Source organism: Aulonocara stuartgranti, assembly GCF_965226115.1.
Source record: "Aulonocara stuartgranti genome assembly, chromosome: 22".
Lineage (NCBI taxonomy): Eukaryota > Metazoa > Chordata > Actinopteri > Cichliformes > Cichlidae > Aulonocara > Aulonocara stuartgranti.
Genome location: NC_138957.1, coordinates 37,049,047 through 37,064,917, shown reverse-complemented (window position 1 = coordinate 37,064,917; position 15,871 = coordinate 37,049,047). Strand labels below are relative to the sequence as shown.

Here is a 15,871-nt window from a genome sequence, read left to right as displayed (position 1 = left end):
GGGGCGGTTGGGGTGGTGGAGGTGCCTTTTTCCTTCTAGCTCCACAGTTTGTCAGGGGGCAGAAACAGCAGTTTGAGGTATCAAAGTGTTTTTGAATGGCCGTGGAACCAGGAGATAACAGCAGTCACAACATGAATTGTGTGATGTGCAACAAAAACATCTGGTATCACAACTGAATAGTAAAGTACACCCTCCCCCACTCGCCCCCAGCCATTCTTTGCACGTGTTCGTTTCTTTGTTTCCACGTCCTGTTTTATTTCGCTCGCTGCGCTTCTCTGCCACCTTGTGTATTTCCCTTTTTTGCCTCATGCTGAAGGATGTCTTATTTCCTAAAATGAATGAGGAGGAGCTACATCCAAGGATACATAGGTCTATCCTGTCAGAGATAAAGGAGGCATAACGCACAGCTGGAATATACAAACCACAACAAGGACTCTTTCCCCCTTCTCATTTTATAATTACACGTCCTCATTAAAAGAGCTTGATGTTACCTGATGGGATCACGGTCAGCTGTCCCCGAGTCTGAGACGGCAGCTCTCTGAATGTACAGGGACCCGCCTTCCAGCACTCTCTCTGCTCCACGTCACTTTGCCCCTTACAGAGCGACGGCAGCTCAGAATGACCTGCTGATTCTCCTGAACGGCTTCATGGATGAAACCTGCAAACACAGAATTCGTAACAAGACTCTGATCATTTACCTGCCCGATGCAGCGAGAGGACATAGAGTCCGCCAGTACAAACCAAGAGCTCACAGTTTAACACAGACCGTCATGAAAACAGTGAAACAAGGAGCAGATTAAACTGTTTGGTTTCAGTAAATGTGCAAAGTTCTTACCTTTAGTGACATTAGAGCCAAGAATGAAGACAAAAAGACTGCAGATGATGTTCACCTTCATGTCAGGATGGACATTATGATTCACCAAAGGCCGACAACAGGAACTCTGTGGTCACGTATGTAGGTCTCTGGTGTGAGCTCTTTTTATACATAGCATCTAAACCACAAGAAAACACAGTGTGCAGTGTTGGTGTGACACTAAAGGTGGACACACGTATGTACGATTGTTTCTGTTGGTGTCACAGATCTCGGGGTTGGACACTGTCCTGATTCTTTGACTGAGTCTGGTTTTCCAGCAATTAACTGAAGAAACGCAAAGATTTCTACTCAACAAAGTGAAACAGAAAACCAAGTCACGTGACTCTGCATCCAGGTGCTTATTATGAATCATAACCTTACCAACTTTAATCTCAGTGATCAACAGGACATACTCGTATAAGCTGCATGTGTAGAATCATTTTAGTCCAAGTAGAGTTTTGAAACCTTGTTCCACTATGGAAGCATCTACCACCATGTTTTCAGACTCTTAAATTTAGGATTCTTTGATTATAATAATAGTTACATCGTTTCTGCTGCACCAGATTTCATTCATCAACAAAATTACAGTGATGTGACTGTCAGTCATTTGCACGTTTAAAGGTTTCAATAGTCAGAGCTGTGAAATAGAGCGTACACGTTCATTTGCTCTCAGAAAACCACATGAGCTCACTCACCACAGACCTTCAGTGCACAGCACAGGTTAGACCGCTGGGTTAGTTTAGTGGGACAACAAAACCAGGTGCATGTGTTTGGTCTGTGCTGTCACACTGACCTTGGTCCTGTGAAAGTCTCTGTGTTTTAGTCCCATTTTCACCTTGAAACAGTCCCTTACAGGAAAATCCAGGAACAGAAAAACATGTTTTTGAAATTCCTGTTTGTCTGCAGCAGATCACAGCACACCTGTGATCACCTGACATGTCTGCTCACACACCATTTTATTTTACAGCTGGAAACTTTTATTTATTTTTATTAACGCTCCGAGTGCGTCACTAGGAGGCGCTGTGCTCCACCTTCCACATAAAAGCCACAGCAGTACACCGGAAAGCAGCTGCAGCTCTCCGAGTTCCTCATTAAAACTTCCCCCTGCAGCGCGCAGCACCTGCGCCATCCTCAGGTGTGCTCCCAGTGATTAATAAAAACAAAACCCTCGTGAGGGGCTGCAAGCTGCCGCTTTCGCTTTGTCCCCACTCACGCTGCACTGTTATGTAACGACTCCCACGCTTCATCCCCAAAACTAAAAATGAGAGCCCCATGCCAGCCCCGCTAGCATCGTTTACTACCACGCGGATTGTTTTGTTTATGTGTGCACACCGGCTTCTTCTTAAATTCGTCCACAAACTGGACATAACGCAGAAATCATATCTCTCTGCCTGGATCCACGTGAGTTCACCAAAACTGTTTTTCTACTTCTAACCCGTGATTGGCTCCCCTTGCCTGTCAAACCCTGACATTCCTAGCGTTCACTGGCTTGCTACACATGTCAATCAAAATACGACCATTTGATTGGACCGAATCACCTTTAAAGCCCTTCCTCACTTGTTCTTCTCAACGATAGGCTCCCTGGCAACCCAATAGTAGTCTCTGAATTCTCCTATTGGCCCAATATTTAGTCAATCACACATCCCTGTGCTGTGATTGGCTTCTCTAGCAGACGTGGGCGGTAGCTCTGCCCAAAAGAAGCGTTTCCTTGTGCTGTCATATGCGACGTAAAAGGCAAGGACCTACAGTTCAAGAGGATACAGAAAGTTGACATAAATAAGGGAATTTAGAGCAAATATATATTTGATTAGTTTGAATTATAAATGATATCTTTACATCACACCGCCCAGCTATCTTGATGCGGACGCTGGAGGCGGTAATCTGTCTGTTTGTTTAGCTAGCTGCTATCGAGCCTCCTGCTCCTCAAACACACCGCCTGCGGGGCGATGGGTACGGATCTGTTGTCGGACTTGGACAGCCGCTTCTTCGCGGATAACCTGCTGACGAGCGAAGACTGGGGTGAGGCAGCATTTTGAAGCATTAAGGGTGAGGCTGAAGCATTCAGAGGAGGCTGACGTGATAGCGGGGGTGTGGATGCATCGAGAAGGCGAGGCGACGCAAACGGGGTCGTCGGAGCGTCTTCGGCGCTCATTGTTCTCACCGTGACATCTGTGTTCACGACAGAACTGGTCAAATATATTCGTATATGATGATTTTTGGGTTGTGTTAGAGCGCACGCGACTGCAGGGCTGTCCTGTGCACGCACTTCCTCCTTCAGCCTGCTCGCCCGGACGCGCCGGTGTGTTCAACACGTTGGCTGGAAACGTGAGCTGCTTTAATTTAACCGCACACGTCGCCCTCTGCGTGTTGTTCCCCCATTTCCGCTAAAAACCCGCATTAAACCGCGTACTGTTGACATGTTTCAGGGCAAAGCTCGAGCCGCGGTCAGGGGGAGGAAGAGGGCTGTCACGACTGTCGTGATCAGCGCACGCTGTTATCGCGATATCTGCTGGAAACTGGTTAAAAAACCTCATCAGCCTTCTCTTATCTCCAGCTTCACAATAACCCCGAGAAAGGTGGTGTAGGCAGGTGGATGCAGGTGGAGGGTGTGCTGTTCCCTTTGTTAGAATAACATGTCATGGATAACCAGTCAGATAGAACAGCCGTGCTGTAGATGTAGCTCTCTCTGTTATGTTAACATTTTTAAATAAAAAAACACGTTTCCAGGATTTACCTGCCTGTTAAACAGTGAAGTAGGTTTACAACCCGTTTTATTGTAGTTGTTAGACCAAAGAATTTATAGCGCCCTGCCGCTGCGGTAAATACAGTTTCATCTAATCTCACCTGAGATTAGATGAAACTTTAATGATCCCCCTGAGAGAAGTGGGTCAGAGCAGCAGCAGGAAGAGTGAATACACCTGAGAACAAGAGACGCTTATAAAGGACAATAACGTGTAAAACACAGCTATTTCTGACCAAAGTGCAAGCATGCTGTATGTATGCACACAGCAGCACAGGAGGCGGAGTCATCACATATAAACTTCTGTGTGTAAAAAGTTTAGGTTTTTTATTTTGTTGGTAAGAGAAACTCTGCTATTATTATCCACAGATCAGTGTGTATTTATCAGCTTCTAGAAAATAAAATGGTATCAGCATCTATAAACATGACAAAACAGTAAGAGGAGACATGAGAAACACCATTCAGCCCTGCTGTGTGTTAATGGTGCATAGTTTGTCCACAAGGGGGCACTCTGCAGCTTCCTCGTTGATAACAGCTATCGGCACATTTAATCTTTCTTAATCACAAAAATATCCTGTATTAGTCAGTAAATCATTTTAAAATCTGTGATCGTAGCGTCTCTGAGCTCGAGTTCTGGGATACTCGAATACTTTACGCCGTCTCCGGCTGAGCTGATGGACTCATTTCTAGTCCTGTCCATCTGCTCACACTTCAGCTCCGCCTCCCATCTCCAAACCATCACAGCAGGTCTCACCTCCATCTTTAAACCTGCTGCTGTCCTTCTGTCACAAATCCTGTGCAGAGATCTGGAGGATTCATAAAAAGTAAAGGTCACATGCAGATTTTTTGAGTGCTGCTCTGACAGCATGTGGCTTCAAACTCCAGAGGTGTGAGGAAAGCATGACGGGAGAAGCAGAGTTGACACCATCGCGGTGTGTGCGTGGTTGAAGCTGGTTTTGTTTTCTCTCATGTATGTGGACTCGTGTCCCCTGCAGATGCCTGCCTGTTCCAGTGTGAGAGCATGGAGGAGGGCGAGGACGGGGACTTCGGCCGAGGCTTGAAATACGACGCATCGGTACGTTCGACACACAAAGCTCACGCTCTGCTTTCTGTGCACGCCTCACATTGAACCCGACACCCTGCGACCAGCACTTTCACACGGTGATGAAATCCAGTGTGTAGCTCTGCTGCTACACTTACAGCTAATCCTAGATCATCAGCACCGTCAGATGATGTAAAACCAAAGTGTTCAGCCGCAACATTAAAACCACCTGCCTGATACTGAGCAGTGAAGACGGCTGTGAGCCTGCAGGGCTGTGTGGGCTCTGCCTCTGGGACCTGGCCTGCTGTGACTCGCTGGGCACATTTGCGTAGCCTCACAGAGCTGTGAGCTCATTATTTGACTGTCTGATATTTATGAAAATGACGACGCTGAGCCCAGCGATCGCTGCCTGATTGGGTCTTTCGAGTCGCTGCACTGCTTCCCTGATTCGTCACTCCACTATCACATGACCCACAAACACATCCTGGATAGCAGGAGATCAACATGTACAAGAATAAACGGACAAATAATTTCTGAAGTAGGGATCATTTGAGTTTTAACAGATAAATTGATTTTGCTCAACTACAGCAGCTTTGCATGAGTGATGGTTTAAAATAAGCCTTCTTATACTTCCACTGGACCTCACTGCAGCTGCTCAGTTCATAATCTGTCTGAAATGAACAGTTTGAGTTTGCCCCACAAACAGGTTTGAAGAGCAGGGGCGTGGTTTCTGTGGCCGAGACCTCCATATAAGGAATATTTCCCCTTTGTGGCTTCAGCTGCATCAAGAGTGGGAAACAGCTGAGACTTCTAGACATGTTTAATATCTACATCAGCCATCGTAGCTGCACAGTCAGGAAGACAAAGAAAAGCAGAAGAAGCTTTTTTTAGCACCAGAATCTTTGTTTGCTTTGTTTGTTTGTTTGTTTGTTTTTTAAATAGAAAAACAAAACTTTCAAAGTAAAAGTTTGTTTTTCTGGATTTTGGTTCTTCAGATTAAAAGTCTCTGAAACAGACTGACACATGACTGTTTTGGTTAGCAAGCTGCTGTGAATGCAGTGTTTGCTAGTTTAGCTGTGAGCTTAAAGTGCTGCAGATGGTGATTAATAATTGTTATGACTTTAACGATCAGCGGTGACGTGGCGTGTGTTGCGGAGCTGCTTCCTGGTTGAAGCTGCAGGTTCAGCAGGATGTTTCCTGGTGTTTTGTTATCTGTGATCTGCAGGACGTGACCGACAAGTTTACTGAATTGCAAACAGTTTCTGCAAACGTCCCACCTTAAAATAACGATGGAAATATTTGGCGTGCTGCTTTGGCCCTCAATGAGGAGAAATGTTTGCTTCATGTTTATCACCTGCTTCCTGTGACCTTTGACCTGAATTGAGTTTCCACATCACAGCTCCTGATGCTTCATGCTTCAGCAGATTTACGTCCTCACAGAAACTCAAGTTTTTGTCTGAGTTGTTGTAGCTGCAGATCACAGCTCCGCCCACTTTGCTGCTTTGGTGACAGCGGTGTGATAATGAGACACACACACACTCTCGTTTTGGTATCTTAGTGAGGACATCTAATTGACATAGGCGTTCCCTATCTGCTAACCGTTAACTATGAATGCCTAACCCAACTGTGACCCTGACACTAACCCCACACTTTAAGTCTCAAACATGCAAACTCGTGAAGACGGGCACGTTTGGGCTGTTGGTCCCCACAAAGATATCTAAACAGCATGCACACACACACAGTTGCTGGGTCTGATTGTTTACTTTCTTTGCTCTCTCTCTCTCTCTCTATCTCTCGTTCTGCCAGTTCGACAATGACCTCGTGCTCACCCTCGATCCTGACAACCCTACGTCGCCCTGGCGACACCTTGACGACAACCTTCTCACAGGTACATGGCGGTCAGCGGACCGTGGCGACCTTAAACCACCACCGTTTAGTGTGAGTTTGATGTAAATGAGCTGTTTCCTGTGTGTGTTTTCTTTGAAGCTGACGCTCCGGCCATTAAAAACGAAATGACAATAACGCAGCCGCTGCCGGTGGAGATGTGTAAGTCCCTGTCGGGTTTCTTTTCATCGGGTTTTGGATCGTTTGTACGTTTCCTGTGGTTTCACTGTTTGTCGTGTGCAGTGTTTCAGGTGAAAGCAGAGCCTCCCTCGCCCCCGTCCTCGCTCAAGTCCGAGTGCTCGGCCTCTCCACCTGACCCACAGGTGTGTCTCAGTCAGTGGGTATATTATAGAAAGCTAATGAACACAGACGGGTTTGTTATGGCGTTTAAAAAGATGTCCTCGTTTCTCTCTCCTGCTCAGATCACCGTTAAAGGCGAAAATCCTCCGACTCCTCCCTACATGTACGGAGACGTGCTGTCGCCTCCTCTAGGGTCCATGGAGGTTACCGTAGCAACAACAGCACCCCCAACACAAACCCAGATTGCTGCGGTGACACAGACGCAGCTCCAGACGCCGCTGACGACGCCGATCCCGGCGGTCATCGGCGGGCTACAGACGCAGGCTACAGGTACGACCGCTCGCCCGCTTATCCACTGAAAGCAGCCAATGGGAAAGCTGGGTGTGGTTTGGTTGCTTTGGTGATTGGTGCACGAGCGCAAGTTTTCCAGGTGTGGCTACAGAGGACCAGTGTTAGCTTAATGAGCAGCTTCCCTGGCTGGGAGTCATTCTCCACGTCAGGAAGCATCAGAAACATCAGGCCTGCTTCTCCAGCTTCGTGTAATCAAATGTAACCTTTGTCCAAGAATCACACAAAACAAGAAGAACGTCTCCGAGGCGCCTGGTTAGCTGCTGTGACACCGAGGTCAGACTTTAGCCTTTTGACACAGTGATGGACAATCTGAAGCTCAAAGTCAGATTCAGGGTTCTCAGTTTAATGAGCTGTGATCAGCTGATGGCCATGGAGTGATGTAACAGCCACGCGTTCAGAGTTCATCAACCTGCAGGCTGATGACGAGCTGCTGATTCAAGCCTGATGTTCAGTAATGACAAATAACCAGCAGGCAGAAAGCGTCGCTGCAGGGAGGCTGTTAGAGGTGTGTGTGTGTGTGTGTGTGTGTGTGTGTGTGTGTGTGTGTGTGTGTGTGTGTGTGTGTGTGTGTGTGTGTGTGTGCACTGATACACGTTTATAGGGGAGGTCGGGTCTCTCGGGGAAATGTAAGTTTGTTTTGCATAACTGCACTTTAAACATAAAAGTTGTTTTTAGGCAGGCGACGTCATACGAGCTGCAAAAATGAGCGAATGTCTGTGTGCAGATTGTATTCTGCTTGGTGTTGTTTGTTCGTGGCCGCTGCACACGTCGCTGCACACGTCGGTCTAAAAACAGGATGTTCCCGTGCTGGTTAACTTTGGCTCTGAGCTGCACTTCAGTGTGAAGCAGCTGTGGACGAGTCGGCGAGCACAGCACCGGCCCTTTGTGTGAGAGGTGAAAGAGTTCAGGTGTGTGAGCTCTGCCTCAGTGGCTCTCTGCTGTTTCCAGGTGTAAGCCTGCTCAGAGAGCCGGTGTGAATAAGGCAGCAGCTCAAAGCAGCTTTTATCTGAACTGTGGGGAAAACGGAGCGTCGGCGGGTCGCTCGAGCTTTCATGTTTGGGCTCTGCCTGAAGGGAAAGCTCTCAGTTTACTGGGCGACTGTGGAGGTGGAGCCTGAACATAATAGGTCGGTCCCAACAGACATGAATGTCTCATCTGCTGCAACCTGATCCTGGTTAAAGGCAGAGAAAAGGCGAGTGTATCATCATCATCATCATCACCACAGCGACTCACTCTGAGGCTCGCCGCTCACCTTAAAGTGTCTCTAATGAACATCAGAGGGTTTGGATTATAAATCCTGGCAGTGATGGCCGTATGAAAGCACACGCTGGTGTCACGTTAGCTTACCTCTGTATGCGTGTGTGCGCTCTGCCAGCAGGATGTGGAGGAGTTTAAATCCTGCTCAGGGTCAGACGCGTCGGGTAACCATGACAGCGAGAGGACATCACTGAGTGAAATATGTTTCCAGAAGTTTCTGAGTGATTGAACTCAAACTACTGTGTTTATCTTCTAAAATCAAGTTTGTCATTAAAAGTTTGGAGCATTTCCTGCTCTGTTGTGGACAGCACGCCTGCAGCGCTGCAGAGCTGCAGCGCCTCCACACCGGTTGTTCTGTGCGAGCATGCAAACGACGCACGCTAACAAACCTGTTTGTGTACTTTGGATTAACTGCAGCGTGCGCGCTCCGTCCTGTTTGCATGCTGAGCCTTAGCGTCGGGTTTCACTTACGCTGTCGTTTAACCAAAGAGCCGCGAGGTTCCAGTCTGACCTGTGAGCGCCGCTGCAGCGTCTGTTAAACGGCGCCGTTTTAACCTCTGACGCCGCCTCTTTGTCTCTTTCAGTCTCTCTCAGTCCGAGCTTGGCCACGTTAAAGGCCAACACCATCCTGAGCACCAAACCCCCCATCCAGCCCCGACCCGTGTGCGTCGCCACCCTCCCCGTCTCCCAGACCGCCACGCCGGCCAAGGCGCTCATACTGCAGGGCCTCCCCTCCATGGACCAGACCAGACCTGGTAACAACATCCTGTTTCTTCCTTTACTAATCCTTCTGTTTATTTCCTTTCCCATCACCGTTTCTTTTATACATATCTACTTTTATGTTTCACATCTAAATAATTTAATTTATTATTATAAGTTAATATATTAATTTATTTCTGCCTTTGCTTTTCGTGGCGTTTCACTTTGTGCAGCTGATTTAATAACGTAGTCGGGGAATGAGTGATGACGGAGTCCGACCTTTAACCTTCCTAAACAGTCATGTGTTCAGTTCTCGTGTGTCGAGGATGCTCTGAGCAGATTCGTCTTCATCTTCTCCTCTTCCTCCTCCAGTTGTCATCTCTCCGTCCGTCTGCCTCGGCTCCACGCCGGCCATCGTCAAAATGGAGCCCGTCTCTCCCAGCATCCCCCAGCACTGCTCCAGCCCCACGGCCCCGCCCACCAGCAAACCCATCGTCCCGGCGACCACAACTTTGCCCGGCAACAGCTCGAACGGCATCGATGTGAGTACAGCACTGACGTTACAGCCAGTACCCACAATTCCTCACTCTGAGCCTGTGAACGGATTACATCACACAACTTTCACACAGCTCCTCCTCTTCTTCCTGTCCTCTCTTTTTAACTTCCTCCTTCCTGTTTCCCTCACTGACCACCTCCTCCTCCTCAGATGAAAGTGCTGAAGCGGCAGCAGAGGATGATAAAGAACCGCGAGTCGGCCTGCCAGTCGAGGAAGAAGAAGAAGGAGTACCTGCAGAACCTGGAGGCTCAGCTGAGGGAGGCCCAGCAGGAGAACGAACGGCTCCGCAAGGAGAACCAGGCACTGAGGGAGAGACTGGCAGGGAAGGAGGTGAGACTCCAAGAAACATCACAACACACGAGTGAAAGGTTTGATGGAAACCGCGCGTGAACCGTTCTGCCTGCTGTTAAACTGTAAACGCCGGGAGCAGCAGGACAGCAGCGGACACACCGGTTGGTGGAGTCCTGCGAGCTGGACGTTCTGGTTGTTCGTGTTTTCCCTCTCAGCTCTTCAGCTTCACGCCATTCCTCAGCCTTGTGATAAGGATCTGATGCGTGACAGCAGCATCAGAGCGCCAAGCGTGGCGTTCAGCGTAATGTCGCTTAACCTGCTGCTGAGTGAGGAACGTTCTGTGAGACGCAGCGTCTCTGCGTAACGACACTGAATGATCTGCTGAGGGAGCCAAAACCACCAACAGGAAGTAACTGAGACAAAAGGGGAGGAGTCAGACGAATAAGAACAGAGTCAGATGGACCTGCTGCGTCAGCGTTCAGGGTCATTCTCTCATCGTGTTCGTGTCATTTCAGGGCGCCGAATCAGCGAGTAACAAGAGAGCCGTGTGCGTCATGGTCGTCCTCCTCTTCATGACCTTCAGCTTCGGACCCGTCAGGTATCGTTTGCGACTCGTCGTGAAAATATTTGCCGCCGCAGATGTCGGCGCCGCTTTTGATCAGCACGTTCTGTTCTGCATCACAGCATCACAGACAGGAAGCTGGCGACGGGTCTGCACGAAGACGTGGTGTCGTTTACAGGACGGCGGCTGCTGGAGATCGAACAGCACCAGCAGGCGCCGCCGCCGCTTACCAACAAGGTGGAGGACAAGACGGAGACGGAGGAGGACGGAGGAGACGAGCGATGGAAGAGAGCGGAGGCGAAATACGCCGCAGAGCCGTATCAGTTCAGGTGAGAGGAAGCTGATGTCGGCGTTTTGTGACATCACTGCGACTGTCGGCTTTGAGTGTTTGTGCTGCCATCACACCACAGGAGCAGCTCTGAATACAGAGCGCTTCGGCAGAGGCGGAGCTTTATCACACAGAGAGGTCAGGGGTCAAACACCCAGCCACAGCAGCACCAACACACACACACACACCCACTGATACACCAGTGGGTGTGTGTGAAAGTGTCCACGCTGTCACAGTTATCAGCTGACAGACACGTTTAACAGAAGCCCGCCTGCATCAGACCGTTTCTCCACACTGAAACAAACGTGTGTGTGTGTGCGTGCGTGCGTGTGTGCGTGCGTGTGCGTGCGTGTGCGTGCGTGCGTGCGTGTGCGTGTGCGTGTGCAGAAACCTGAGCGACGTGTTCAGTGATGTGAAGGACCTGGTTCTGCAGGACATCGACCGTTACTTCACCTCCTCTGACTGCCGGCAGTTCAACCGCTCCGAGTCTCTCAGGTGAGTCTGACTGTGTTAGGATCTCCACGCTGGCGCTGTGGCTCGCGCTGTGGCTCGCGCTGATGTGAGGAGCTGCAGCTGTATTTAAACCTTCCTGCTTCTGTTTCTTTGCTTCCTCTGAATCTTGCAGGCTGGCGGACGAGCTGAGAGGATGGGTCCATCGACACCAGATCGATCGCAAGAAGTCCGGAAAGCCGAAGATGGCCAAGAAGGCCAAAGTCACCCAGGTGAGGAGTCGTCTTCATCTCCCAGAGTTTTAATCCTTTAATGGAGAACAGTAGTTGGTCTTCAGCTCACTGGGATCTGTGTTTTGTGTCACTTGTGTCTCGTTCTGCAGCAGAAAGCTCAGCAGAGGAAAACCAACTTCTCCAGATATCTGCCGATCCAGACTCACCGCTCCATAGAAAGGTACGACGCGCTCTTCATCGCCGAGCGCAGACCTGCTGATGGTGCAGCAGTCAGCCTCAGCAAGTCAGACAGGAAGTGACATACATGACCATCGTTTAAAGAGTCTTTAAAAACATCCAAAGCTTAAATCGCTGAATGTTTCTGTGCTGCTGAAACTCAGTTATAAAATATTTGTGCTGATTGTTTAAAAAAAAACAACTTTTATTATAACGTGAGCTCATGTTAGCTGAGAAACACTTTTGCTGTGTTGTTGCATTAATGTTGGTTACTGTCCAGCCTGATGAGTCTCTCCCTGCTGCAGTCAGCTGCAGGTGCTTCCTGGTCCTGAGGTCACCTACAGCGACTTCCTGGACGCCATCGACCGCAGAGAGGACACGTTCTACGTGGTCTCGTTCAGACGGGTATGACGCACGCACACACACACACACACACACACGCACACACACACACACACAGCAGGCTCTCACAGCTGTGCGTGTTAAACGGCGTGTCTTCCTGCAGGATCACCTCCTGCTTCCAGCCATCAGCCACAACAAAACCAGCCGGCCCAAGATGTCCCTGGTGATGCCGGCCATGTCTGTAAACGGTGAGTGTGCACGCTGTGGCGCGACAGGCTGCAGTGCAGCTGTGAATCACTCGGCGAGCGCCGCCGTGCACAGCTGACTCGGTCACGGCGGCCCAGCGAGCGCCGCGCCCTCATGGTGAAGATAAAAGGCTGTCATTGGCTCAGCTGCTGTTCTTCTCCTTATTGATACAGCTGTCCTGATGATGATGATGATGGTGGTTACTGTTATTATCATTAACCAGCCGCTCTTCCTCCATCTCCCTCCTCTTCCTCAGAGAGCCTCTATAACTCATCTCAAGGCTACGAGATGATGATGCAGGTCGACTGCGAGGTCATGGACACTCGGATCGTCCCCATCAAGTCGTCCGCCGTCCCCCCCTCGCTTCGAGACCCACCCCCGCCTCCCCCCTCCTCCCACGGCAGCTCCAACCATCACCACAGCAACCACACCTCACTCCGAGGACGCCACCAGCACCACCCCTCCTCTTCCTCTCCGTCTCAGAGGCAGCCTTTACCCGCCCGCCGACGGACAGCTGAATACTTAATCAGCCAATCAGAAGGAGTCTGAAGGTCGGAGGTTAAAGGTTGGAGAAAGACTTGAAGTATAACCTCACTGTCCCTGCACCAGGTAACGGTTCCTCCTCCAGCAAACAGGAAGCTCCTCTCCGCACACAAGTCGAGTTTCCTGCCGTTTCCCAAAAGGTGAAAATTCAAGAAAACAAATTGAACTTGAGGACGTCCCACAAACGCCAGCATGTTTGTAAGAACGACAGCGGCGTGCATGCTGCGTTTTAATGTTTAACAGCGAGAACGCAGCGTGGAGAAGCTGCTCCATGAAGCGCCCACAGCCACACATCTGTCACCTAAGCTCCGCCTTCTGTACCTCATAATTCAGACAGAGGACGAGCTGAGCTTCTTCTTTCACGTACAAACAGGAAGTCTGTTCTAATGCTCTGAAAGATCCGAGTAAACGTCAGAAATAAACTTTACAGAATAAATTCAGCTCATTTACAGGATCAAGTGTAACGTTCATCCTTCAGAGACACCGAGCACAGCGCTGAGACGTTAACCGGCGCCAGCGTGTTTTTCACGTTTTAGTGAGTCGTAATTATGAGATACAGAAGCCCAGAGGAGCTGCAGCGCCTCTCAGCTGTCAGTCCGGCAGCTGCTGCATGAAGCAGGAGCCGCAAAGATGTGACGCCGTCCGTACGGCGCGAGGTGTGGCATCTAAAATATCGCCAGCAAAAAGCCAAACCAATGAAATTCCACTGAGAGTGAAACAAAAGCAGCTCGTTTGGTACTTCTCTGGATTTTCTGTGGTACAGCAGTGAAATCGTTTCTGCGTCGTGCGTCAGCCGTCGCCTTTATCAATGTTTTGTTTTTTATGCTTGTTTTGGAGCGGTTATTTAATAGTTGTAAATATGAGTGTAGATATCTTGTCACCTTTTTACTTTTTCTAATTTTTGTTTTTTCACAACAAAAAGTAAAAAAACAAAGAAAAATATTTTGTATTTGTCGGACGGTCCGGCGTGACTCTGTGCTGGTCGTTTGAACTCGGGATTATCTCCTGATCTAAAATATTTATGGATATATGCAGATTTTTGATCTTTATTATTGTACAGAATTAACGTGTAGAAAACTTCATACAGTTTGTTTTATTGTGAAAAATCTTGGCCTGTTCTGCTCACTTCCTGTCTTTTTTTTTTTTTTTTAAGTTTAGACTCTAACAGAGCAGCTTTGCATGATCCACAGTTCATAATAATCCTTCTTTATCTGATACGGGGCCAGTTTATCCTCTGTGTGGAAAAATAAAAAGCTGCTTTGGCCACTCCCCTTTAACCTTTCTTTTGAATTTTGGGTGGGGCTTCTGTGGCTGAGATGACCATATTAGGGATGCTTTCTTTGTGACATCATCCAGAGCCACAAGGAGAAAAAAACTGCTGAAATTTTCCATTTGAGCTCCTGGATCATAGGACGATTGTCCATTAGTGCACATATGCTTGTGTTTACCACGAGCACGGAGGGCGGGGCAAGAGACCTGGCGGATGAAAGCAACCCCCAAATGTACAGAATAGCTCCGGCCCGCTGAGCTGACGCTGTGACTTGTTTTTGAGTATGTACGAAATTTTCAATCGTTTAAAAAGTTTAAAGCGCCCAAGTTTCACCCATCAGGGTCACGTTTGCTCAGCATTATGGGAAATGTAGGATCTGCAGCCTTTCTTACAGTGAACATGTGGGAAAACCTCCTCCTGTGTTAATGTCGTTTCACTTCATGGTGTTTTCCTTTCATACTGATGTTACTCTTCATGTGTGCAGAGAGGAACGTGGAGGATATGAAGGTAAACTTTTCCTTTTAATGGTGGTTTGAGTTTTAAAACACAGATGGAGCAGAAAAACGAGATTTGTCAGCTGCTCGTTGGTTCTTTCACACACAGTCGGCTCATGTTTCACTTCCTGGTTTCTGTAATCTGAAAACGCACTGAAAGCTGTTACTGAACCTTTGGGGTGCTTGTTGATCAGCTGACATTATGACATCACGCATTTAGATAAATCCTCAGGAAATGTTCTGGTTTGTGTCTGTTCATCACAAGAATGACGTTTGCATTCTAAATGTGGTTCAGACGTAGTTTTATTCAAAACTCCGACCTTTGACCCGCTTTAAGAGCCACCGTCTGCTCTGCAGCCTGTTCTTGTACAAACCAGATTGTGAGCTCGCTGAAGCTGCACATATGAAAATGTAAACTGTCCTTTTTTATGTAAAGGGAATAAAATCATGAATGTGTAAATATTTCACAGGCTCCTGCTGATTGGTCGCTGCCTTCATGTTAGCAGGAAATGAATCAGAATCAGACGGCTGAAGGTTCAGAGCCGCGAGCTCCGAGGAAGCCGGAAGACTCACTGACCCCTCACTCACTGACCTTTCACATCACAGACTCAAAGGGGACTTTTATTTTTCTCACTGCTCACACTGGATTTTTTAAAAAAAATTAATTGTTCACATTTAATTTCATAAGTCAGGGAGAAAAGAAAGCAGGTTGAGGAACAGACAGGAGAAAAGTCTGTCCATCCAGCAGAGGGCGCCAGAGTGCTGCAGACTGACACTTCATGAAAGAAGAACACTGACGGAGGCTTTACCTGTGCAGGTGAGGAAGCTCAACCTGAAGAGACGACCTGCCTGTAGCAGACTGAGTCACAGCGCAGACACGGAGCAGTGAGGTGGCGCTCCCTCAGGCATGAATACACGTGTAGTGAAAGGCGGGGCCGCCTCACCTGCTTAGATTACAAAAACAATCAAACACTTAAAGTCACCTGTCATAGGAGACAAAGACTGCAGCAGCATGGGGTCATCACTCAGTCACATGACCTGCTGTGATGTTTAGTTTCGCCTCAGTTTCAGAGATCAAAACTCAAAATGTGTCAGTTTGATGGTCCGTTAATGTGAAAAACTACAGATGGAAGAATCTGAAGACATAAAGATGAAATATTTTTAAGCTTCCCTCTAAATTCAGATCTAATACCTGGGTCGTGTTTGTGGTTTCC

General features: G+C 48.4%; 1 protein-coding gene and 1 long non-coding RNA gene across 4 annotated transcripts; one reads left to right on the top strand and one right to left on the bottom strand.

The window, feature by feature from the left end:
* LOC309699567 lies at positions 1-2,440 on the bottom strand. 2 transcript variants are annotated; one of them, XR_014274391.1, is made up of 4 exons: positions 1,549-2,440; positions 836-992; positions 492-658; positions 1-376 (listed from the first exon to the last, which is right to left on the bottom strand). It is a non-coding gene; the product is annotated as an uncharacterized lncRNA (long non-coding RNA). The 2 variants fall into 2 exon arrangements; XR_014274390.1 differs by having other exon boundaries at positions 836-2,440.
* Positions 2,441-2,563: 123 nt separating this feature from the next.
* atf6b (activating transcription factor 6 beta) lies at positions 2,564-15,122 on the top strand. 2 transcript variants are annotated; one of them, XM_082522563.1, is made up of 17 exons: positions 2,564-2,872; positions 4,589-4,668; positions 6,442-6,523; positions 6,622-6,681; positions 6,763-6,842; positions 6,942-7,149; positions 9,012-9,182; positions 9,499-9,668; positions 9,833-10,012; positions 10,489-10,571; positions 10,658-10,864; positions 11,251-11,358; positions 11,489-11,585; positions 11,699-11,766; positions 12,068-12,167; positions 12,268-12,352; positions 12,607-15,122. In XM_082522563.1, the coding sequence occupies exons 1-17, from the start codon at positions 2,800-2,802 to the stop codon at positions 12,897-12,899; spliced, it is 2,145 nt and encodes a 714-aa protein (XP_082378689.1). In that variant the 5' UTR covers positions 2,564-2,799; the 3' UTR covers positions 12,900-15,122. The 2 variants fall into 2 exon arrangements, with proteins under 2 accessions (XP_082378689.1, XP_082378688.1); XM_082522562.1 differs by having other exon boundaries at positions 11,696-11,766.
* The last annotated feature ends 749 nt before the right edge of the window (positions 15,123-15,871 follow it).

Bases quoted from the DNA above. Each gene is read 5' to 3' on its own strand.
- atf6b (XM_082522562.1), top strand. From the start codon at position 2,800: ATGGGTACGGATCTGTTGTCGGACTTGGACAGCCGCTTCTTCGCGGAT. The intron at 6,524-6,621 runs GTACATGGCGGT...TTTTCTTTGAAG, and splicing joins TGACGACAACCTTCTCACAG to CTGACGCTCCGGCCATTAAA. The intron at 11,767-12,067 runs GTACGACGCGCT...TCCCTGCTGCAG, and splicing joins ACTCACCGCTCCATAGAAAG to TCAGCTGCAGGTGCTTCCTG.